The sequence below is a fragment of the Haliotis asinina genome, chromosome 6 (genome assembly GCF_037392515.1).
Source record: "Haliotis asinina isolate JCU_RB_2024 chromosome 6, JCU_Hal_asi_v2, whole genome shotgun sequence".
Classification (NCBI taxonomy): domain Eukaryota; kingdom Metazoa; phylum Mollusca; class Gastropoda; order Lepetellida; family Haliotidae; genus Haliotis; species Haliotis asinina.
This window is the reverse complement of record NC_090285.1, coordinates 13303640-13327656: the sequence shown is the minus strand read 5'-3', so window position 1 is coordinate 13327656 and position 24017 is coordinate 13303640. Positions and strand designations below refer to the sequence as shown.

At 39.8% G+C, this 24017-nt stretch overlaps 1 protein-coding gene across 1 annotated transcript in view; it reads left to right on the top strand.

Annotated features, from left to right (window-relative positions):
* The window catches only part of LOC137287691 (cadherin-related tumor suppressor-like), a 51604-nt gene that overhangs the window by 18488 nt on the left and 9099 nt on the right, over positions 1-24017 (top strand). Inside the window, exons 17-37 of the mRNA XM_067820081.1 lie at positions 132-384; positions 1208-1480; positions 1899-2140; positions 2325-2498; positions 3016-3265; positions 5048-5314; positions 6089-6339; positions 7044-7217; positions 8213-8468; positions 8689-8970; positions 10059-10300; positions 10940-11113; positions 12100-12352; positions 13103-13384; positions 15220-15470; positions 16178-16351; positions 17051-17303; positions 19071-19352; positions 20333-20586; positions 21575-21748; positions 22400-22652. Coding sequence (XP_067676182.1) covers positions 132-384; positions 1208-1480; positions 1899-2140; positions 2325-2498; positions 3016-3265; positions 5048-5314; positions 6089-6339; positions 7044-7217; positions 8213-8468; positions 8689-8970; positions 10059-10300; positions 10940-11113; positions 12100-12352; positions 13103-13384; positions 15220-15470; positions 16178-16351; positions 17051-17303; positions 19071-19352; positions 20333-20586; positions 21575-21748; positions 22400-22652 — 5014 coding nt within the window. The remainder of the gene's footprint in view (positions 1-131; positions 385-1207; positions 1481-1898; positions 2141-2324; positions 2499-3015; positions 3266-5047; positions 5315-6088; positions 6340-7043; positions 7218-8212; positions 8469-8688; positions 8971-10058; positions 10301-10939; positions 11114-12099; positions 12353-13102; positions 13385-15219; positions 15471-16177; positions 16352-17050; positions 17304-19070; positions 19353-20332; positions 20587-21574; positions 21749-22399; positions 22653-24017) is intronic.

Sequence of the window (24017 nt, the reverse complement as noted above, 5' to 3'; positions counted from 1 at the left end):
AATTAGAGTGAAGGCTGTGCTGTGTGAGTGGTGAAGCTTTGTGTACTATGAAGTGACAATACCAAGGATTTTTCCATTCCCGGTATTTAAGACCACAGGTATCTATCAATTCCATTGATCCATTGTTTCAGATAATTGCAGAAAGTGTACAGAATGATTGGCGCCACTCTGGCGCCAACCTGACCATATCTGTGGAGGATACAAATGACCATGCTCCATACCTACCCCATGGCCAGGAGTTCACTGTCGATCCTTCCAGCAGTGTTGGCACTGTGGTGGGCACTATTGTTGCTGTCGATAAGGATGTAGTCAGCCCTAATAGCGATGTCATGTACATCATGAGGGAAGACGGATTTGGGAAGTTTGGCATTGACATCGACAATGGTACGGTTATTTTTCAGAGCACATCTCTTTGTTTGCACCTTTTTGTTTGAGCTCATAACCTGTTTGGCCTTACTATCGAACAAATTTTGTTTCTGTCATATACTGAATAGCGAAAGAAACACGAGTTTAAAAAACATGAAATCTCATAAAAGTAAGCGTCATGTTTATGTCTTCTATTTAAAAACATGACAAAATAGCGGAGTTGCATTCCTTCTGCTGTTCAATATATATACAGACATGTTTTTTTTTTAATCAGTGTACCATATGTAACAGCAGACTCTACTCTTGCATGAATCTTCATGTGTAACGCAGTTGTGTATATGGATGCTCATACAGTTGATCACTGGATTGTCTGGTCCAGACAAGGTTATTTACAGACTGCCACCATATTGCTCGAATATTGCTGAGTGTGGCATTAAACTAACCATCAGACTTTTAAAGAAACTCGTCAATTGGGTTACTCACAATTCTATAAAGACACAAATACATATCTTGTAGATGAAATAGGCTTTTACACTGAGGAAATATATTTTCTTGATAATTCACATCAATAGCATAGATTTAAATCAGAAAATAGATGAAACATGATATAGATCTTGCTAAACTTCAGATATTTTAGGTAAAGGGTCCTGAGTATGTTTGTTTTGAAGTGGGAAAGATCAGATTAACATTCATTAGAAGATATGATAAATTTCTTTTGTTTTTTTTTCTGAAAGTTATGTTCATCTTAGATCTTGTGGGACCAAAGTTCACACTTTGTTGCATGCCCTCCAAGTTACCAAATTGGGAATCTCCACTTGCATATTGTTATTGTCCATTGAAGGAAACATATTTGTGAAGAATAGCCTCACACTGGAACCGACCCTTGACCTCTATGAACTCCAAGTTGCTGCTATTGACAAGGGCTACCCAGCGCTGACAGGTTCTACCACTGTTATAGTCAATGTGCCAGTCAACAAGCCAATCACTGTGCCAGAGTCGTTAATGTTCAGTGTTGATGAGGATGTTGACATCGGTAAAGAAGTGGGTAGGATCAACATCACTCAACCAGATGGAGGCTCTGGGACTGTAGAATACAGACTGCTCAATACTGGTGGTCAGTTCATAGGTCTTCTTTGTACTCTCCCCAGGGAGCTGAGAACTTAAAATTGTATAACTATAAGTGTATCTTGACATGTGCAGTGTTAACATAGCTAGTCCTGAGAAAATACCTCTGTGGTGTCTTGTGATGTAGAGGACTGTTATTATCGCTTTCCAGTATCATTGTCTTAATTTTGAATGTTTTTTTAAAATAGGAATTTGGTTTCTGGATTGAGTTTCCATTAAACTGCTTGTAAGAGTTGATTGCCTAAAATGAGAAATGGGTCATCACAATGTCTGAAATGGATAAATGTGTGACACTGTGAGTTCATGCTTATACTATCAACCACATGCTTGCCTTCACTAGAGTGTAGCTTGCTTGCGATTTACTTTAGTGACCTTGTTGTACTAAGCTTGCTTTCAACCTGTTTCAGTACCATTCACTATTGACACCAGTGAGGGTATAATCCGAACGTCTTCCTCACTGGATGCTGATTCAGAGGCAGAATATAGTTTAGAAGTTGGTGTGGCTAACCTTGGCGTGCCCACCTACACCTCCACAACATCAGTGACAGTCACTGTCAGCAACATCAACGACAACCCACCAAAGTTTACATCAGCCCAAGGTTATACAGCAACAGTGGTGGAGAACTTTCATGTCACGCTCTTGGATGTGGTTTGTATTCTAATTCACCTGTGTAGAGATTTGTGGTTGGAAAAGGTACCCAAGTGCCCGCGTCTTTGTGAAATGTGCTTATGTGAATCGGTTAGTGAGGTGACTTGTTTGATAGCTGAGGTTTGTTCTGGTTCCCTGATGAATCCTGCTGACAAATTCAAGTCCATGTGATATTGTTTTTCAGATACCTACTGTGTCCGTCATAGACCTGGACAGTCGGGGCACGGTCATGGATGTGGAATACTCACTGGGAGGAAACAACTCCGACCTGTTCACCATAAACCCAGTGTCTGCAGCTGTCAGCATCAAGGACCCACAGGGGCTGGATGCAGAGCATGCTCTTGTGTATAATCTCACGGTACGTTCACTGAGACACACATGCTCTTGTGTACAATCTCATGGTACGTTCACTGAGACAGACATGCTCTTGTGTATAATCTCACGGTACGTTCACTGAGACAGACATGCTCTTGTGTATAGTCTCATGATTTATTCACTGAGACAGACATGCTCTTGTGTATGGTCTCATGATTTGTCCACTGAGACAGACATGCTCTTGTGTGTGATCTCATGGTTTGTCCACAGATGCAGAACTTCTTCTTGTGTATAATCTCACAGTACATCACCGAGACATATCATGCTCTTGTGTATAATCTCACGGTACCTCCACAGATACAGTCCATGCTCTTGTGTGTAATCTCACGGTACATCCAGAGCATAGTTTGTACTTCAACTCCTTGATGAATTAAAAGTTTTGTAGAGGCATTTACAATTTTAGAAGTTGGTTAAAAGGTCAGGAAAATTATTTACATTTATCAAAGACTTTCCTACCAGTCATTATCTTACTTCATGTTGCCAGGTGTGGACTGTTTCAGATAACTGCTACAGATGAGAATGGCAAGGGTCTAAAGACTCATGCTGACTTGAAGGTGAAGGTCAAAGATGTTAATGACAACTCGCCTAGGTTTGACTACCATCACGTAGTGAAGGTTGACCCCAGAAGCCCAGTAGGCTACGAGGTTGCTACTGTGAAGGCTGTTGATGATGATGGCTCTCCAGAGAATAGCAGACTCATGTACTTCCTGAAAGATGGTGTTGGCAAATTCAGAATCAACCCCTTGACAGGTGAGAGGCATCACTGGGAAATCAGGTTAGAGCGGTCCCATCACAATGGCAAACATATCTGAGTAACAAGCATTTTCAGTCTGTTTTTCTGCCATTGTACCCTGGTAATATTGCTCATAGTTGACGCCTCGTCTGTCCGTCCGTAATCATTTTGTTTTCGGAGCATAACTCAGAAACCGTTTAATATTTTTAGACCAAACTTGATAGATATAATGATCTCAACCTATAGTTGTGCCTTTTGCTGTTTACAGAGTTTTGGCATTTTTATTTTTTTTGTTTTTCCATGGAACATTTTGTTGTTAGTCTAATGGTGGGGCGGGCTTCGTTTCTGGAGTAGAACTCAAAAACCGTTCAATATTTTTCTGCAAAGCTTGGTTAGATATATCATTCGGAACCTAAAGTGATGCCTTTTGCTAATTACAGGTTTTTGTTATTTATTATTTTATTGGTTTCCATGGAAACGTTTCAGACTTACTCTCAAAAGTGAGAGGTGTGCTCCATTTCCGGAGCAGAACTCAAAAGTTTCTTAATATCTGTCAGTAAAACTTGGTAGATATGTGTGGCAGACCCCAAAGTGGTGCCTTTTGCTATTTACAGGTTTTTATGATGTATTATTTTCTCAGTTCCATGAACACGTTGCTGACTTCGTTTCCGGAGCACAACTTGAAAATCATTTCATATCTTTCAAAAGATCTTGGCAGATATACGAGACAGATCTTGAAATGGTGACTTTTTCTGATTACAGACTTATGGCATTTATATTTTTCATGAATTCCATGGAAGCAATTCAGAGTTGGTCTTAAAACACAATAAGTAACTGTCGGATGATTTGTCCTTTCAAATATGTTGGGGCCGGGGTGATATGTCATCTTCTGATGACTCTTGTTAAACAATTTGCAACAATTTCCACATATTTGTTGCTGTTATGTTACATAGTTTCTTTTTCACTACGTAATTGTTGCCGCAAATTGCTGATGCACCATTAAGCATAGACTAAGGCTTAGTCTGTAAATATATACAATTTTTATAGTAACAAACAAACCCATTTTAATTGAGAAGGAGCCCCAGGTAGACCAGAGATTCTGCCTGAACCTGAGGAACTCTAGACTTGCTTCATTTAAGTCTTTAGCACTTCAGAGAAGGCTTGGCAGTAAGCAAAATAATGCTGCTCAGGGACTGTGAGACAGACTACATTAAGCAACTTTCACATGCTCATTATGTAATAACCCTGTTTAGAATAGGTCCTCCACACTTTTGGCAACTGCTGATTGTATAGACAGGCATGGTGTATAATCTTGTATTTTGATATCATAGAATGCTGTTCAACATATACTACTAGAGCCAGCTAATAATCAATAATCAGAAATATCACTGATTGGAAGAATGATTAATGATCATCAACATGATAACTGTGTCATCACCACAATCATACTTAAACTAATGACATGGAAAAAAGTTTTAATTGTTTCAGATAATGCACATTGTAACATCTATATTCAAAGACTGCCTGTAGGTTCAGGAAGTAGTGTTTGTTGGTAATCCAAGAATAAATGTACCACCATTCACCAGTGAAATATCTAATCTTTTGCCTGTTGTGCACTTTTGTTCAAGTTTACTTCTCCATTATCTGTATATAACTGATCCATATTTAGTTAGCAATGTTCAATATCTATGAGCTGTAGCTAGACCCTTTATACTAGTTTATCTGGTTGAGTCTCTTTGTACAAGGCTATCTTTACATGATATCTTCATGGCAGCTCTGTTCAACAATCATGATTCCAGGTACAATCTTGTTGTCGTCACGACTGACAGAGGAGCCACTGAGTTCGGAGTACAGCCTTGGGGTGAGGGTGGTGGACTCAGGCTTCCCTCCGCAGACAGCTGAAACCACGGTGAAGGTGCTGGTGGAGTTGAACCAGCCTGCCCTTTACGAACTGACTCAGGACTTCCATGTGACGGAGAACCGTCCTTCTGGCACCATGGTTGGCATCCTGGAGTTCACAGACCCTGATGGCAAGGCCCTGGAGTTCACCTCGCTAGATCATTCAGGTACTTGTTGGATCTGATCCTAAGAAACACACAAACTGGATTGCTCAAATACTTGCCTCTATGCTGCTAACCCTTACTCTCTGGATCATACACTGGATCAGTCATGTGTTCTAAATTTGAAATGGTTCACTGCAAACTATGCTAGTCACATGTGACAACATTATGGGTCAAGTGTTGAGTCTGGCAACTTAAATATTTTGTCAATGAGTGTTTGATACTCATTCAGAAAATGCTGGCATTATTTTGCAAACCAAGTGCTTTCTGGAGTGATGTGATGTGTGTCTGTTTTCAAAGAAATGAGCGTCTCTAAAAACTTTTTGTATTTCCATTGTCCACAAACAGTGTGTTACTGTTATTGATTTTTAATCTTTGTCTTGTGCCGTTTCATGGTATAAGTACTCATGATCAGTAACACATAAAATATGTACACATTGAATGTTTTCCTTTTGCTCCTCCTATTGGTCCTCATCCTCTTCTTCCTTCTCCTGGTCCTGTTCTTCCTCCTGGTCTTATTCCCCCTCCTGGTCTTCTTCCTGGTCCTCATCCTGTTCTTCCTCCTGTTCCTATTCCAGGTCCTCCTCTTGGTCCTCTTCCTGTTACTCCTCTTGCTCCTCCTCTTGTTCCTCCTTCATGTTCTCCTCCTTTTTCTCCTATTCCTATGCCAGGTCCTCCTCCTGTCTTCATCCTGTTCCTCCTCTTGGTCCTCATCTTGTTCCTCATCTTGTTCCTCTTCCTCCTCATAGAGGACTGATAATTCACTCACTCACTGTGCAGTTCCACTGGCCGTGGACCGCACAACAGGGATGATCCAGACAACAGGTTCTTTGGACCGGGAGAAGTCAGCATCTGTCAGTCTTCCTGTGCAGGTAGTGGATCAGGGTGCACCCTCCTTCACCGGCACCATCGTCGTCACCATCCACATCCTGGACATCAACGACAACAGTCCCACCTTCAGTGTTGCTGATGGATATCATGGAGTTGTTCCTGAGACCTTCGACTCCCACGACCCATACACTGTATACCTAGTACGTGACCAGGGAGGCAGATATAGCTATGTCAAATGAATAAGAAAGAATTAATTTATTTGTTCTTTGTAAAGTGTTTAAAATTATTTGAATGAAGATGCCCGTATCAATCAGATGTAGGATGTATATATGTCTGTGTTGCCTTTAGAAGATGTTTATAATGTAAAGTTATTAATGCATTTCTGTAAAGGACATGTAAAGAAGTGATAAGTGACTCATTTCTATCCATGCCTATGAGCAGCCGTCCAGTTAAAACATATCAATTCAAATGAAGAATACCAGTACGTGTTACTAAGAAGGTTCAATAATGAATCAAACACTGATGTGTCATACAAATAGCGATCAAACAAGTTAGTAGCCTTAGGAAACAAAGAAACAAGTATATAAAGCATGCCAGTGTGCACTAAATTACAAGTACTACAGGACTACAATACCCATAAACAATATAATCAAAGGAAGAAGCTGCTGTGTTTGATTGAATGCCAGCCAGGGGCCCGTTTCACCAAACTCTCGCAAGCCTAAGATCTCGTAAGTTTTCTCGTAGCCATTGTGCCTCCTATGTTGTAACACAGGAGTTACGGATACTACGAGAAAAGTTACGAGATCTTAGGCTTACGAGAGCTTTGTGAAACGGGGCCCAGTGCAGGAAATGTAAGAAGCTGGTGTCTGACACTGAAAGGAAGTGTTGACTGTGTGTTCTTCAGAATCAACCGATAGTTGTTGCTGACGCTGACCCTGATGCTGATCTGGACAACATTCAGCTCAGTCTGACAGGACCTGGCAGTGACCTGTTCCGGATTGACCCAGCTTCAGGGCATCTTATTCTCACAACTCCCCAGAAAGTTGACAGTGAGACCCAGGCCACTTTCAACCTGACTGTAAGACTTCTCTACATTTATTACCCTGTCATGTAGCTCAAACTTGTGTCATACTTTAAAAAACCCCACTGCTTTGTTTGATCATTGTGTGATGAAATTCTGTTCTAAAGTACAAGGTATATTGCAAAAAAGTCCCAGCCTCTGTACAATAGTTCCAAGTGCAATTTTGACTGGTAGTGGAAATGCTTTCCACTGGCTCAGGTCCCTGCCACATGAGGGAAGCCTCCCACCATGATTACACGATGCCATTTAGAAAGTGGTCAAATGCAACATATGGCATGTTTGGGATTTCACTTTCTAAGTATAGTACAAATTCTAGTACAATTTTGGTTGAGTCATCACTCTGAGGGTGCGGGTTTGAATCAGTGTGATGAAGGCAACCAAAGCTTGAAACTAGTTAGTGATTACCAAGAGATTACTCTTAGATTATTGCCTCATATTTTGATAAATCTCTGGCAAGACGAAGGTCAGTTCCTAATTAATACTGTTAATCCTGTATAAGGCTTGTGTGGTTAGACATGCTGAGATACAAGGCCGTCATCAGTAGATTTCTGGTCCAAGCTTGATTTTGTATAGACCTCCATCATATTATTAGTTCAGATATTGCAGAGTGAAGTGTGAAATACACAAAACTAATGAAGCAGTTAGTTCTGCTTTTCTTCAACACAAAGTACACAAAGTTGTCGGACCTTGTCAGACTTGGGAGTCGTGCCAATTTACACTTGTTAGAGGGCACACAAGGTACATGATCTGGACAACTGGTTGTCAGATTTCCTTATTGTGAAAGCCACAGTTGCTGAGTGGTTTATGATGGCTGGATTGGATTAAGTGCCTGACTCAACCCAACCTCAAACCCAACAATAGCACTAGAATCTGATACTGAGAAAGTGCAATCCCAAATGTAATGTATATTGTAACAACTTGTCATTTACTATTGGCCACTGTGATTCCAGTATTCTCCTGCCATCGCATATTGCATGCTGAATCTGTTTCAGCTGACTGCGGTAGACGACTCCAATGGAAAGACTCTGAAGTCGTCGGTGCCTTTGTTTATTGATGTAGACGACTTCAATGACAACTCGCCAGAATTTAAGGATGACTTTGAGTTTGAAGTTGCCACAAACACACCGGTTGGTGCAGAAATTGGAACAGTTGTTGCGACAGACAGAGACATCTCTGAGAGGAATAACAAACTCACGTACATCCTGAAATCTGGCGGATATGGAAAGTTTGAACTGGATAGTGATACAGGTTAGGGAAATGAATCTTTCATTGAAATAGGAAACTAACAATAGTAACTTGGTAGAAAGACTTGAATGTCTATTTCTGGTGTCCCTTGCTGATATTGGTGTAATAGTGCTAAAGTGGCTTAAAACCATATTCACTCACTCATATTGCTGTATTTGTGTTTCAGCAGAACAGATTGATTGAAAATATTTGGCTAAATAATTGTTGATTTTTTCATAATCAGGTGTGCTGAGTCTGTCTGAGAACATCCTTAGAGAACCTGTGTTGGGGACTTACATCCTGCACATCGAGGCTCTGGACAGTGGAGAGGTGCGTCTCTCTGGGGACACCAGTGTCACAATCAGGGTGCCGGTCAACTCCCCTCCCAGCATTGATGACAGCTTCACATTCGCTATAGAGGAAAACAAGCCTGTGGGCAGTGTTGTAGGGGAGGTAACTCTAGACGACCCAGATACAGCGTCAAACCAGTATGAAACGTTTGAATTTGCTGTCACAGATGAACAAGGTGAGATTTTCTATCCAAGGTTGGATTGAGTCAGCTATTCATATGGTTTAATGTTTCGCATGTATATCAAATCCACTAAACAGATCGTACTGAAATATGCAAACCTGTTTTCCTGTTTCCTAATGTATTGTGGTATGTTATTCCATTAGCGTTTTGGTAATATTTCTCTCTGGGTAACTGCTTTTTAGAAACACTACAATGAGAATATTGTTCAGTTTTCAACTGATGCTTTGTATGTCAGTATCAAAACGACTATTGGTGTCTTGAGGGTAATTTTTTTAGGTGCCATTATGGGGTGGTGGGGTAGCCTAAAGGTTAAAGCGGTAGCATGTCATGTTGAAGACTCGGGTTTGGTTCCCTACATGGGTACATTGTGAGAAGCCATTTCTGGTGTCCCCTGGCGTGATGTTGTTGGAATATTGCTGAAATACCACAATCAGTCAATGAGTCAGTTAAGTGGCATTATGAAGCTGGAATGAGGAAGAGGAATACTTTTTATGGAAGACAATCATTTGCATCTCAATGATGTTAAGATCTACACCAAAACATTGCATCTGCAGTGTTCACGGTAGGTTTTGTATGAGTGTGTGCAGAAATACAGGTATAAATATGTAGTCCAAATCTATTGTGCGTGAAATTTGAATATTGCCAAAAACACTATTTTCAGCAACTGTTTATTCACCGTTGTCATGGTTGTACATAGGCATGGTAACGTAACATGCGCCATGTGTATCACCCAGAAGCGATCGTATGCTATTTATAAATAGCTTTCGGAATTGTTCGGGTACAAACCTTTTTGACATAAAAAGTTCCAAAGGTATGTGAGAATGTCTATTTTTGCAATTCGGTAAGCTATGTTCTGATTGGTCGATCTCAAACGTTACCTGACGCGACCTCCCATAAGATTTAGACTAAATAGTGGAGTGCATCGAAAAGTACTGAAGCTAACTTTACGTAGACTGGTTAAAACTGCTGCTGGGGAAAACTCATAACATGGTTACAGTTTGAAAATGAATAAAATAATGGTGTCTGTGTAAACTATACCCATTGGTATTAGCTACATTAGTTGATTCCAGCACTGTTTTCAGCACCATTTGAATTCCGAGGGAAGACTGGTGTCTTGACAACCAAGAGGGGTCTGGACAGGGAGAAGGAAGAGTACTTCACTGTGCCTGTCAGGGTAGTCAACCCAGGGGCACCTGCCTTCACAGTGACCACGACAGTAACCGTCACAGTGACTGATGTCAACGACAACATCCCTGTGTTCAGCTCTCCAACAGGCTATGTGGCGTCCATGATGGAGAATACCATCACAGAGTTCCTGGAGATGGTGACTTTTATGTGTTGTGTGTCTTCTGTTCTGTTGTGACTTGTATTGTATATGTTGTGTTGTGTGTAATGGGTGTTGTGAGTGAGTGAGTTTAGTTTTATGCCATTTTTAGCAATATTACAGGAATTCCGGCTGGGGGCACTAGATATGTGCTTCACACATTGTACACGTGGGGATTCAAACCCAGGTCTTCTATGTGACGAGAGAACTCTTGATCACTTGGCTACCCATCTGCATTGTTTTGTGTTGTGATTGCCTTGCACAATAGATAAGCTGCATTATATATAGGGTACCATGTGAATGTGTTTGGGAATGGTAAACTCCTATATTTGGAATAGAGCAATAAATGAGTCTTCAGTAGTGTATATTTACTTCCTCAGTACTTTGCAAGGTATGCACAGAGTGCTTGTTTAATCCATATATCGGATTTACCAAAAAATCATTCCAAACCTACACAAGTGCCAAACTGTATCAACAGCTCTGGTCTGCTTTGAATTCTAAACTAAAATTTATGTCCCAAACTGTCTAGACATATGAAATTGACACATGAGTTCTCCATTAATGAACATTGCCATCGCTACATGGGCATTAGAAATCGTAACACAGGTGGTCTCTCACCATTACTCTTCTTTTGCCCAGAGTGACGTCGTGAGTGTTGTTGATGCCGATGCTACTGAGGCTTACCGACTCATCACCCTTGATCTTGGTGGTGAGGGCAGTGATAAGTTCATCTTGGACACAGACAGCGGACGCATCAGGTTGAGGACACCAAGCAAGCTGGATGCTGAGGAGCAGAGTTCATACAATTTGACTGTGAGTGAAGTATTTTTCAGATAGTCAAAAAGCATATGTTATATTTGAGATTCTGGCACTTTTGTTGGTTTGTTGGTCTCATTCAGTATTCGAACCCACACTCTCAGAATCAGGCACCTAATCGGCAGCACATAAAGTCAGCCATCTAACCTGTACAACCACCGAAGCCTCCAACAAAAGTTCAAAAGTCTTTACATTACTTAGAAGGTAAATGGCAGTTTATTGGCAGCCAGTTTACACTTCTTACTAGGGTAGACAAAGTCCTTACTCAAGACAATCAGTTGTTGAATTTCCATTTTGGTGGCTGAGTGAGTTAGACATACAATTTTATCGTATTTGTTGCGAAAAAAACAATACAAAATACACAAGTACGATAGCAGTAATAATGTATGATTTTTTAGTAAAATACATTAAATTAAACTGATCAAATATCATAAGTACCATACACAATAAATTTCAACCACATATTATTCAGTATCAAACTATATATGCATACTTACTACTGATTTAGGTGAGTACACTGTTAATGACAAGCTCTTGAATTATTATATATATTGTTTTTATTAAATATGAAAACCCTATTTAAAATGTAATACTAATTTTGGCTAAATAAGTACTAGTTTTTGTATCAGTTTTTTTTGCCAATATACTGATTGGGGTTGGCATCACTGGTTAGATGATGGACTTTACTGAGAAACTGTAATACCAAAATATACCATTAAAAAAAAGTAGGGGATAATCGATTTTGTGAGCATTCCACTAGCAAGTGCTAATGCAGTAATATATATCCATACAGATGAAACATTTTCAAAAGAATGGAATAAATTGTCACATTTTTCGTTAATTTCTGTTCATTTGTTTCCTCCTCGGCTTCATCATTTGCATTTTATCAATCTTGCAGTTGTAAATAGAATATTCCCTACTTTTTGTAATGGTGTATATATAACATGTTACATTTGACCATAATGCTGTGAAATTTCATTTAGATCACTGCAACAGATGAGTCTGGAAAAGGCAAGAACTCATCAGCATCCCTGACTGTCACTATCGGGGACGTCAATGACAACGCCCCTGTGTTTCCTGGGAGGTACAACTTGAGTATAGCAGCAGGGACCAGGGTAGGGGAGGTTGTCGGGACGATCAAGTCCACTGACAGAGATATCCATCGCAAAAACAACAGGGTCACGTATCTTCTTAGAGGTGGCGCTTTCGGAAAGTTTGACTTGGATCCAGATTCAGGTACATAAACATTGGTTTTACTCTTGATAAAGAAGTCAAAATTAAGGCGGATAGCTTTATTTTCAACTGTAGAAATCCTTACTTCTATAATATAGCCGTCAAAAGCTGTGTGTAATGTTGCTGAGAATGTGATGTTACCGAATAATGGGTCTGAGGTTTTGTTGTAACAGACAGCAGATGCGCAATGATGATAAATCTGTTTGCTTGTACATGTGTAAAACGGTTACCTTAATGTTTTGTGCAGATCTTATAGAAGTATAATAATTTCAATATTATAAGGACATGCTAGCATTGTGTACAGTGATGTTTTTTGCAGCCATTGAGAAAGGCATTTATAAATAATACCTGTGAATTGGTCTACAGTAACCCCTACTTGTTGAAAGTGGTGACTAAGATGATGAGGTGGTCATGCCCACTGACTTGGCTGATATGTCATGGTAGCCCATTTGCTTGGATCGTTGCTCACTCTTTATCAGTGCATTGTCTGGTCCAGACTCGATTATTTTCAGACCACCACCAAGTATCTGGAATATTGCTGAGTGCTTTTTTCCAAACAGCAAACAAAGACACAAACCTATAGAAACCTAATCTGAGCATTTTGTAATGTGGTGTTTGGAATACACCCAACAAAAAAATGTTTAGAATCATAAATGTATTGTGAGGTTATGTTTGTAGGGCATGCAATTTAATTTTTACATATTTTTTAGTATGTTTGAAATGTGATGGAAGATGAGTAAATTTCTTCTCCAGGTGACATTGTAGCCCTTGAAAAGCTGACAGTGGAGCCATTCCGGCATGTGTACCACCTGTCCGTGGAAGCCATTGATTCTGGTGACCAGAGACTATCGGCTGAGACAGTGGTCACTATCAATGTCAATCTCAACAAGCCACCTGTAGTGCCCACAACCTTCCAGTTTGAGGTCAAGGAGAACCAGATCGTCGGGTCAGAAGTGGGAAGGGTCAAGGTCACTGACCCAGACCTGGAGTACAATGATGGAGAGAAGATCCAGTTCTTCATTGGAGAACCAGGAGGTAAGGACATAAGCATCAGCAAGATTACACTGATATAGGACCTCTTTCACAAAGCAGAAAGGTGATCATAGGTTTATGAGGTCACCTTAGTGCAGTGTTAGAGAAAGGGTGTAGAGGTTAACCTTTCTAATTGTTGCTTCGTAAACGGAGCCCCTGGGCTCTAAAATGGAAAAAAAAAATAATTACTCTTCTTGAAAAAAATATTAAAAAAATATTGAAAAAAAGGAGTAAGATACTTTTTCTTTTATACCAGAAACTTTGCTAATTTTTGTTTTGGCAAATTTTGAAAACTTGATAGGTTTTGTGGAATGTATTTGTCTGTAAGCCCAACTACATGTTCTGAAGTGATCAAATTGACTATCATTACTTCTAAATATAGTCTTGGCATTGGGGTAGCCCAGTGGTTAAAGCATTTGCTCATCATGCCGAAGACCCAGGCTCAATTCCCCACATGGGTACAATGTGTGATACCCTTGATAATGCTGGAATATTGCTAATAGTGGCTTAAAACAGGACTCACTCACTCACTCTAGGCTAGTGATTGTCTTACAACTAAGATAGTTTTGATGAACAAAGGCCTAGAAGTGATTGTCGTAGCTCATGATATATGAACAGTAGTATAAGCACTCACAGAGACTTTGCAACAACATTTGGAACTGATTAGCCAAATATTGTAGCCTGAGTGCTGAAAGTGTTGTTACTTTGGGATTCTTGGACAGGCAACCTGACTTTTCACATGAAATCATTCTATTAAGGTGAACTGTACCTCAGCTATTATCTTGTTTAGAACCATATCTGTGGTTGACTGGTGTCCATTTCCCTGGTGAAATACTCTGTGACCAGTTATGAAATCTTGACACTGATCTGATCATTACATGGTAATTGATCAGGCATCATTCCCATCTGGCCTCATTATCTGCCTCATCACTTCTGTTCTCAATTACATTGATTTTGTAAAAAATATCATTATGAACATTGACTCCTGAACGTTTACAGTACCATGTATCCCAAACACTTTCTAATGATGTTAGCATAACACAGAACATGATTTAACTGTCCTAACTTAGTATGTTCAGTATTAAAACAACATTGTGAAACTGCCCATATGAATACCTTGAACCCATGAAGGTCTGGATTAGAACTGATCTTCAGTAAGCCATGCTTGTCATAAGAGACAACTAAAGGCATCGAGTGGTCAGACTCACTGACTTGCTTGACACATCATCGGTTGATCACTGGATTGTCTTATTGAGATTTAATTACTTACAGACCACCACCATATAGCTGGAATATTGCTGAGTGTTGTGTAAAGCTAAACTCTTTCACTTACTTACTCTGAATAACTTGTGACCCGTGAAGGTCCCGGGGTAGAATAGGCCTTTAGCAACCCTACGCTTGCCATAAAAGGCAACTATGGTGGTCGTAAGAGGCGACTAACGGGATCGGGTGGTCAGGCTCGCTGACTTGGTTGACACATGTCATCGGTTCCCAATTGCGCAGATCGATGCTCATGTTTTTGGTCACTGGATTGGCTGGTCCAGACTCCATCATTTACAGACCGCCGCCATATAGCTGGAATATTGCTGAGTGCGGCATAAAACTAAACTCACTCACTCACTTACTGAATACCTTGTGAGTACCATAAGATACCTTCATATTCTTGGGGATGTTTCATACAAATTTGAACAAAGTACGTTGCCAAATTACTAAAATATTATTTAGTTATTCATCCAACTTTGAAATGTTTGGAAGACAATTTCATGAGACACTCTGAGTGTACTTTCATTGTGTAATCAATTCAAACTGGGAATGAGAACACTGATGCACTGTTTCAGTTCCTTTCATGGTGGAGCGTGACACTGGTGTTGTACGGATGGCCACCGAGCTGGACCGAGAGACAAATGACCACTTTGAGATGTCCGTCATTGTGGTCAATGAGGGATCTCCATCGTACACTGCAACTACACATATTGTTGTTGGAATTGTTGACCTCAACGACAATGCACCAGTGTTCTCTGCAAGTCAGTACACGGGTCGTGTTGTGGAGGACCATGAAGGGAGACGGGATGCAACTGAAGTTGACCTGGTGATGACAATTCTCTGCTTCTTCTGTGTGATTGTTAAACGTTTTTTGTACGCCACAATCAGCAACATTACAGCTGTAAATGCAGAGATGTATCTAGAAATGCTACTTAATGAACTTTACAATCGAATAGGAAACCAGCTATATTATTAGAGGGCTACACAGAGGTTATCTTGCAGACCGACAGTTTTCAGACATGCATTTTTGTGGATGATTGGCTGGATGGGCTAAATTGCTTGGTGTGGTATATATTTGGTGCCTCATTCTGAAAGCATGGGTTTGAATCCCAATGGGCTTCAACCTATTTTGGGCCCAAGTCCTTTCTGCTTATTTTAGTTGAAATGAGCAATACAGATTAATGTGATAATGAACTAAAAATAGTAATCCCTTTGATTTAGTTGGTTGGTATGTTGGTTAATGTAAAGCTCACCAATGTTCCAGCTATATGATGATGGTCTGTAAATAATCAAATCTGGACCTGACAATCAGGTGATCAGCATCATGAACATTGATCTATGCAACTGTGATACGATGACGTGTGTTAAACAAAGTCAATGAGCCTGACCACCCAATCCCATTCTTACGACAAGCATGGGTTGATTGTAATTGTATAATTGTATATACGCCGTACTTCAGAAAATGTGCAAATTTGAATAAATTTCATGGTATTAAGTGACTGCGTTGTAAACAAAGAAACATTCTGGTAACAGGACCGGCTGATACTGGTAAGCGATGAAGACGTAACTGAGGACAACCGAGGGGTTGTGCTGACTCTGACGGGGGTTGGCAGTGATAAGTTCTGGGTGGACTCCGATACCGGTCACTTGCATGTCAACAGGCCTGGACTCATTGACTGTGAACTCACATGCCAGTATAACTTGATGGTCAGTATGAATACAAGATATTCTTTATTCGTCCAACCAAGTGAAGGAGTCAGACATTTTAATTCCTCTTGATTTTTGTGCAGTGTTTGTTTGTTATTGAAAGCCAAAAGAATAGTCTGAGTAAGTCCAATTTGAACCAGGATCGTGGAGTACCGGTATTGATTTTACAAGTATTTGTGCAGATGCTTTAGTATTTCGGTACCAAGTGTTGTTAAGGAGATTGATGACAATTGTTGGTAAGCCAGGAAAGTGACACATCAGAGGTTTCTCACAGAGTGTATTATGTATTTTAGACAGCCTGAACAGAAAGCTACTTTTAGTTCTCTTTCCATTGGAAACTTTATAGTTCTATATCCATGAGAGTGTCTCTAAATGTGACGTCACAGGATCAGATCCATACATAACATACATATAACAACAGACACAGATAAAAGGCCCCATAACCATACTCCAGTAATATTAAGTCTAAAAAGTAAAGTTATTATAAGTACAAAATATGTATCTGCAAAGAAAGTAAATATCTAACCCATCCTCCAGTAAAATTGTCTCAATAATAGAGTTACCATAATTGAAAAATATGTTACTGCAAAGAAAAATACCTGATTGAATCCCAGAACAATACTGACATGATATAGTACTCACTTTGGGTTTGTTATTATCGTAGTTTACTGTATTTCCAGTAGTTACTTGTTTTTCCAGTTGTATGCCACAGACCAAAATGGCAAAGGACTCACCAGCTCGGCAAACTTGACTATTAAAGTTGAAGATGTGAACGACCACAGTCCAGAGTTCGAGGACAAGTATGAGTTCACTGTGAACACAGGAGCTCACAAGGGAACACACATTGGGATGCTAGTGGCCACCGACATGGACGACACTGTGAAGAACAACCAGCTTACATACTTCCTCACAGATGGGGGACATGGCAAGTTTGATGTCAATCCAAGAACAGGTTTGTAGCTATGGTCAATAACTGATGGCACCAACGAATGTGTCCTGTAAATACCATCTGATTTTTTCACCTTTGACTTTCATCCACTCACCTGGATATTTTTACTAATAATTCATTCGACACTGGTGGAAAGGAAAGTCATAGGTATGTTTCAAGGCCTCAAAGGGAATCAGCATACCAAGGGCAGTTTTATTTGCATTTTATGCACCATGCATCAGGCTGCTGAATCAGTGAAGTACAGTCAGCTGTCTTTAATCCGACACTCATTAATCCGACAATCACGTTAATCCAACAAAAAATTAGGGAACCATTTAAAGCAGTGAAAATTACTCGTTAATCCAACATTCTCGCATTTCGACTCCATTTTAATCTAGCAACTGATTATTGCAATACATTATATAAGTATTTGTTAATCAACACAATGGGCATTATCCAACATCATGGATAATCTGACCGTAAACAAACAATCACACGTGTGTGGTAATTAGTGTGTACCTTACTGGCTGCTTGACATCGACGTCAGTGAGCGTCACAAGTGTTAATTAGAAATACAAGATAATTAATTGAGCTGATTTAATCAAGAAGTGACATCTGAACGAGTTGTATAAAATGTTTACAACTGACCTGAGCTTTCACAATGACAAGATATCTGTTATGAGTACATAGCTATATATAGGAGAGCCCATGTAGAAGTTTCGTAAATTGATCAAGAAAAAAATCTGCGTACAAGTCATCACTTTAATCCCCGAGTACAAGTTTGATGCGAAGATTGGACGATCAACTGTATCTAACATCCTGAAGCAGTCTGCTAAGTGCTTGAGCATCTCTATGACTGATTCCAATACTTCAAGCTATAATAAGAGACCAAAACATCGTTTGAACACTTTGGAAACATTTCTGACACACCACATAGACGTGTGTGATGTTAATAACCATCAAAGACTTTGATGTACCATATATGACATTAGAAAAGCAGAAATTCAGCTTGTCTATGGTTATATATGGTTACTTGTAGATCCGCTTCCATGGACCGATGGAGTGTGGTGTCAATAGCTTGACCACTGCTGCTGTTATATCTGTTTAGTTTGGTGAAATCAACATGCAGGGATAAGGTACTGATTGATATGGATTCAGACATGAGGAAATTCTTTAATTTTAGCTCACAAGCAGGCTACCCTACCTCAGTGAAGGGATGCAACTCCCCACTGTAAATCCTTTCCAGGACTCGTTTCCAACAGTTCATGTCACTATTATGTCAAGCTGTTTGTTGTCCTCTAACCTACCATGTACCTAGACCATTATACTTGCCAGATTTCATACTTTCGATATGAGCCCGAATTTTTTATCAGTTTCATTTGATAAGAAACAAATATAAAATTATTATATTTTTTATGATTCCCACGTTTTTTTTTTGTAGAAGGAAAAGCAATGGATTGTTGATTCAGTTCTTTTAGGCTGCTTAAAAAATTTAAAGTTTCTCAGGCACATTTTTTAAAAAATGATCAGGATGGTAGGACTTTTTAACAAATTTTTGATAGAACAAAAAGTGACAAAGTAGGAACACATTTTTATGTTTTTCTGTCAGAAATACAGCTTGGAAAGTTTAGTATGTGTTACACTCAATCTTACAGAAACTTGTTGTAACTGTGGACAAATGGATGATCGGGACTTGGTCAAGTCAACATTATTGTTTTTAAATAGCTGTAAAAACTTGTTACACGCACAAGCAGAAGTGACGCACCATAGCCTTATGGATGTTCCTTACAGGTGCACTCTATGTTTCTGACACGCTCAAGAGAGAGCCCTACCACGATGTCTTCAGCCTGCATGTTCAAGCTGTAGATAATGGCTTTCCCCGGCAGTCAGCTGACACCACAGTCAAGATTCATGTCCCCATGAATAAGGCGCCAACTGTGGATAAAGTGATGTCACTAACGATGATGGAAAACTTACCTGCAGGTACCATGGTGGGGAAGGTTAAAGCTGTGGACCCTGACATGGGGGTCAGTCCTGAAGAGACCCTGGAATATCTCATCACAGATACATCAGGTAGGTGTGTCAAGACCTGTTGGTGGGGCAGTACATTACTGTTATATCAGGTTGGTGGGGCAGTACATCACTGATATATCATGTGGGTGGAGCAGTACAACATTGATATATCTGGTGGGTGGAGCAGTACATCACTGATATCAGGTGGGTGGAGCAGTACATCACTGATATATCATGTTGATGGGGGAAGTACATCACTGATACATCATATGGATGGGAGTACTTAACTGATATATCATTTGATGAGGCAGTACATAACTGATATATCATGTTGATGGGGGAATTACATCACTGATACATCATATGGATGGGAGTACTTAACTGATATATCATTTAATGGGGCAGTACATAACTGATATATCATGTGGGTAGGGCAGTGCATCATTGTAAACCAAAAGTCACTGTGTTCTGTAATCTGATGAGTTGAAAAACATGATCAAATGGTATTTGATTCCCAGAAATTGCAAGACTATTTGCTGTGTATTGACATGCAGAAACATCACAAACAATTGTTTTGTTGGGTCATGAATAGTGGTGACATCATTCAAATCATATTGTGATGTAAAGTCAGAATGATGCCACAAGTGAGCAGATACTACCATGGGAACCAGCTGAAGCGGCCAGCAGATGACGCTTCACTGCTGTACCCCTACTCGATGTAAACGAGTGCAGAGAGTAAAACCCTATGGTTTACCTTTTTGTTTACAATGTCAATAAACATCATGTGTTGGCCAATTTCTGGGTGTTATTGAGTATTTGAAGCATGGGAATGTTTCATTTGAAACGTCCGTCTCATGTCGTCGGTTACAAATGTATTCCCATGCCTTAAATACTCAATAACACCAACATGATGTTTATCTCCTAATTGATATATCAGTAACATATGTTGTTACAGAGCTCTGAAAGTGAACTAGATTACAAGAATAAGTCCACAAACAGTTCATGACTCCATGTGAAATCTGTCCTCCTGACAATTTCAGTGCCCGTTATGGTGGACAAGTACAGTGGAGAGCTGAAACTGAAGTCAAGTGTTGACCGTGAAGAGCTTGACAGTGTTAGCTTCAACGTGCAGGTGATCAATGACGGTGCCCCTGCCTACACCATGTCCACACTCGTCACTATTACTGTCAACGACACCAATGACCATGCTCCCGAGTTTACTGTAAAGGGAGGCTACTCTGGTGTTGTGTCTGAAACTGTGTCGACCTCCAGAGGGGATGTTTATGTTAAACTGGTTTGTATCAGTATCACTATTTGTAAATACGTACATGATTAAAACGTTAAAGTAATCATGTGATTCCTACGACCTTGTTCACAACCATCATTGTTATCCATTCTCTTCCCACAGAGGTTACTTGTCATACCTTCATATAAACCTCTGTTTTTACATGGCCACATTTCCCGGTTCTCATAAAATCCCTTAACGGCAAAACATTGCAACACAAATTAACTCCCATCTTTGTATCTAATCAGATCACGTGTTACGTCGACTCATATCCAGCTTTGACTAATACAAGCACATGCTGGGCCACAAATATCCCTCCTGTGACACACAAGACATTTAATGGCTAGCTTTACCATTGTCAACAAGGGTGATGGAGAAGCTGTTGATCCAACGTTACATGAGTTCTGTCTAGAAGAAACATTTGTGCATCCTACTGATGAAGAGGTTCTCATTTTCCCGATTCCTTACGAATGATCACTTTTGAATCACCGTCACTTACTGCACAACTAAATCTGATTGCTACCAGTCACTAATCCTTAACACTCGCACTATGAAAGGGTTGAATTAGAACAAAGGTTCATAGGAAGGTATGACAAGTAACCTCTTGGAAGAGAATGCACATAATGAGACCAGTCAAAGATTCTGAACACTTGGTCCTTCTCTTAGTCAGGTCTTGCTGCTGTGGACTTGTAAACTTGAAGGACATTAAAAACACTAAATACATGAATTTAGTTCTTTGGAAAAAGAGATACGGACTATGTCGCAGCACTCCTTTTATGTTATTCTATTGTTTCTGTTAAAACTTCAGTTCAAAATGTTTTGCGGAAATTGAAAGTCAGCTTAACTGACTTTTGTAAAATATTCATCTCTTCACAATATCACTATGGAATGTGTCCAGTGTTTCTTGAAATTTTGTTTTCAGACTAAAGTTAAAAACAAAACAGTTTAATTAATGTCTTCACATTCACTGCTCTGTTATTGTGGGAATATCTTATAGAGCCAACCAATCACAGTTGAAGACAAAGATGACACATTTGAGAACAGAAATGTCAAGGTTACACTGACAGGGCATGGCTCAGACAACTTCGAGTTCGAGGAAGAGACAGGCAGGATAAAGATTCGAGACCCATCCTTGATTGATGCTGAAGTACAGAAGTCATTCAATCTGAAGGTATTGCAAAGAAATTTGTGAGCTTATATTTAGATTTATTTCATTAGTTCATATTTCAATTTTTACAAAGTTATTTGACTCTTAAACCAGGTTATGGGAAAGTCTGGCCTTGTTATCCTTTTCGTTTGTATAGTGTTTCATTGTGGGTCACATACCAGTGTCTGCCCTAGTCATGTAAATGTAGGGGTCATCTTGAATCCCTGGTGTCATGAGAGTGACTCCTGGACATGTTTACGGGAGTCAGCTTCTGTTTGGAACTTTCATCAAGACATCAACTGTGATTGTTTAATAACAACAAAAGACATGGTAAGGCAGGTCAAGTATTTAATCAGCCCTGACTCACTCACTCACTCTAGGCTTTCAGCAATCCAGGCTTGCAACAAAAGGCATCTATGCTGGTTGTAAGAGGTGACTAATGGAATTGGGTGTTCAGGCTTGCTGACTCGGTTGACACATGTCATCGGTTCCCAATTGCGCAGATCGATGCTCATGGTGTTGATCACTGGATTGTCTGGGCCAGACTTGATAATTTACAGACCGCTGCCATATAGCTGGAATATTGCTGAGTGTGGCGTAAAACTAAACTCACTCACTCATCACCTGTTTCATTCACTCACTCATGTAGTTCTGAAATCTCAAAAATTCTTGCAGCTGACAGCCACAGATCAAGGAGGGCATGGATCCAGCACCTCCGCCAACATCTCTATCATGGTGGATGACATCAATGATAACCGCCCAGTCTTTGTCAGCAACACTACCTTCAACATGAACCCTTCTGCCATGAGCAGCAGCAAGGTGGGCATGGTCCGAGCCAGGGATGCGGACGCCACTGCTCAGAACAACAGAATCACCTACCTACTTACTGGAGGTGGACATGGCAAGTTTACCATCGACTCCGGAACAGGTATGATTGAGAGACCTCTGAGGGATTCTGGGTTCGAATATGACCTCACCATCTGAATTCGTCTCTTTTTTCTTTAATGCCACTCTCAGCAATATTCAAACCATGTGACAGGGCCTTTAAAATAACCAAGTCTGGACATGACAGTCAAATGATCAACAGCATGAGCATCAATCAACTGGGATGCAATTATTTGTGTCAACCAGGTCAGCAAGCCTGACCACCCAATCCTGTATGTTACTGCTTACAAAAGCATGGGTTACTGAAGGCTAACTCTAACCCAAATCTTCATGGTACACGGCATCATGTGCCTGTGATAGAAATGACAATGGCTCTGTTGATTGCTCCGTGATTTTATGATAGTATGTCATCCTGCATAAGTATGCACTTATTGTCGTTTGAACAATGACAGTGTCGAACAGAACAAAAGAGTTTTGTGCATTTATCCTTTCAATAGTCAATGATGCTGCAATTATTGTCACTTGATCTGTAGGACTTAGTTACCTAAAACATTTGAGTAAGCTGGTAACTTACTCATGCATCATTTAGGCATCACTGCCCTCAATAGATCAGTAATCTGTGCTACATGTAGAATAGGAAGCCAGTGTGTTTTGGGTTAATATCCTGCATTCAGAGATGACAACCTCTACGAATTTATCGTAGTTTTAACTTCAAACTAGAAACTAGATTCCACTAGAAATCCTACTTCTCAATTTCTCATCCTTTTGGACTTCACATACCTTCCATTCATCAAACTTAATTAACTGGAATGATTGCAAGTAACAAACGTAATTCTAGCAAAGCTGATATCACTACCTTTGCGATTTGACATTTAGTTCGGGCAGAAATAATTTAACCAGGTGACCGTAATATCATTCATTTTTTTCTCAGAATCAATCATGATTTTGTTTATTTAGTTGACTACTAATTTTATGGTCAAACTACTAATTTTAATCCTTGAAACTACTATCTGCAACACTTTGGGGTTGACAATAGGACTAATCATTTTACTGTTTATCAAGGTGTGGCATTTCAAATGCCACAAATCGTGAAACTAAGTTTCCTGGAACGTCCATAACTCAGAAATATGTGCGTAGTAATATGTTACATCATGAGTCTGGTGACATAATTTTCTGCTGATCACTCAGCTGACTGTGTTAGATCATCTAGTTCCCTGTAGTTTTTTTGTTAATCATATGTTGTTGTCATGAAATCCTCAATTAACCTTTCAAACATAAGTACACTTGACATTGTGCACCTGGATTTCTGTGTTATCCTGTTGTGTTTACGCTGTGAAATGTAGTCCCTAAAATTTTCATATCACCTCTCTTTTTTGCATCTATATCCGTTTATGACTTCAACGAATAC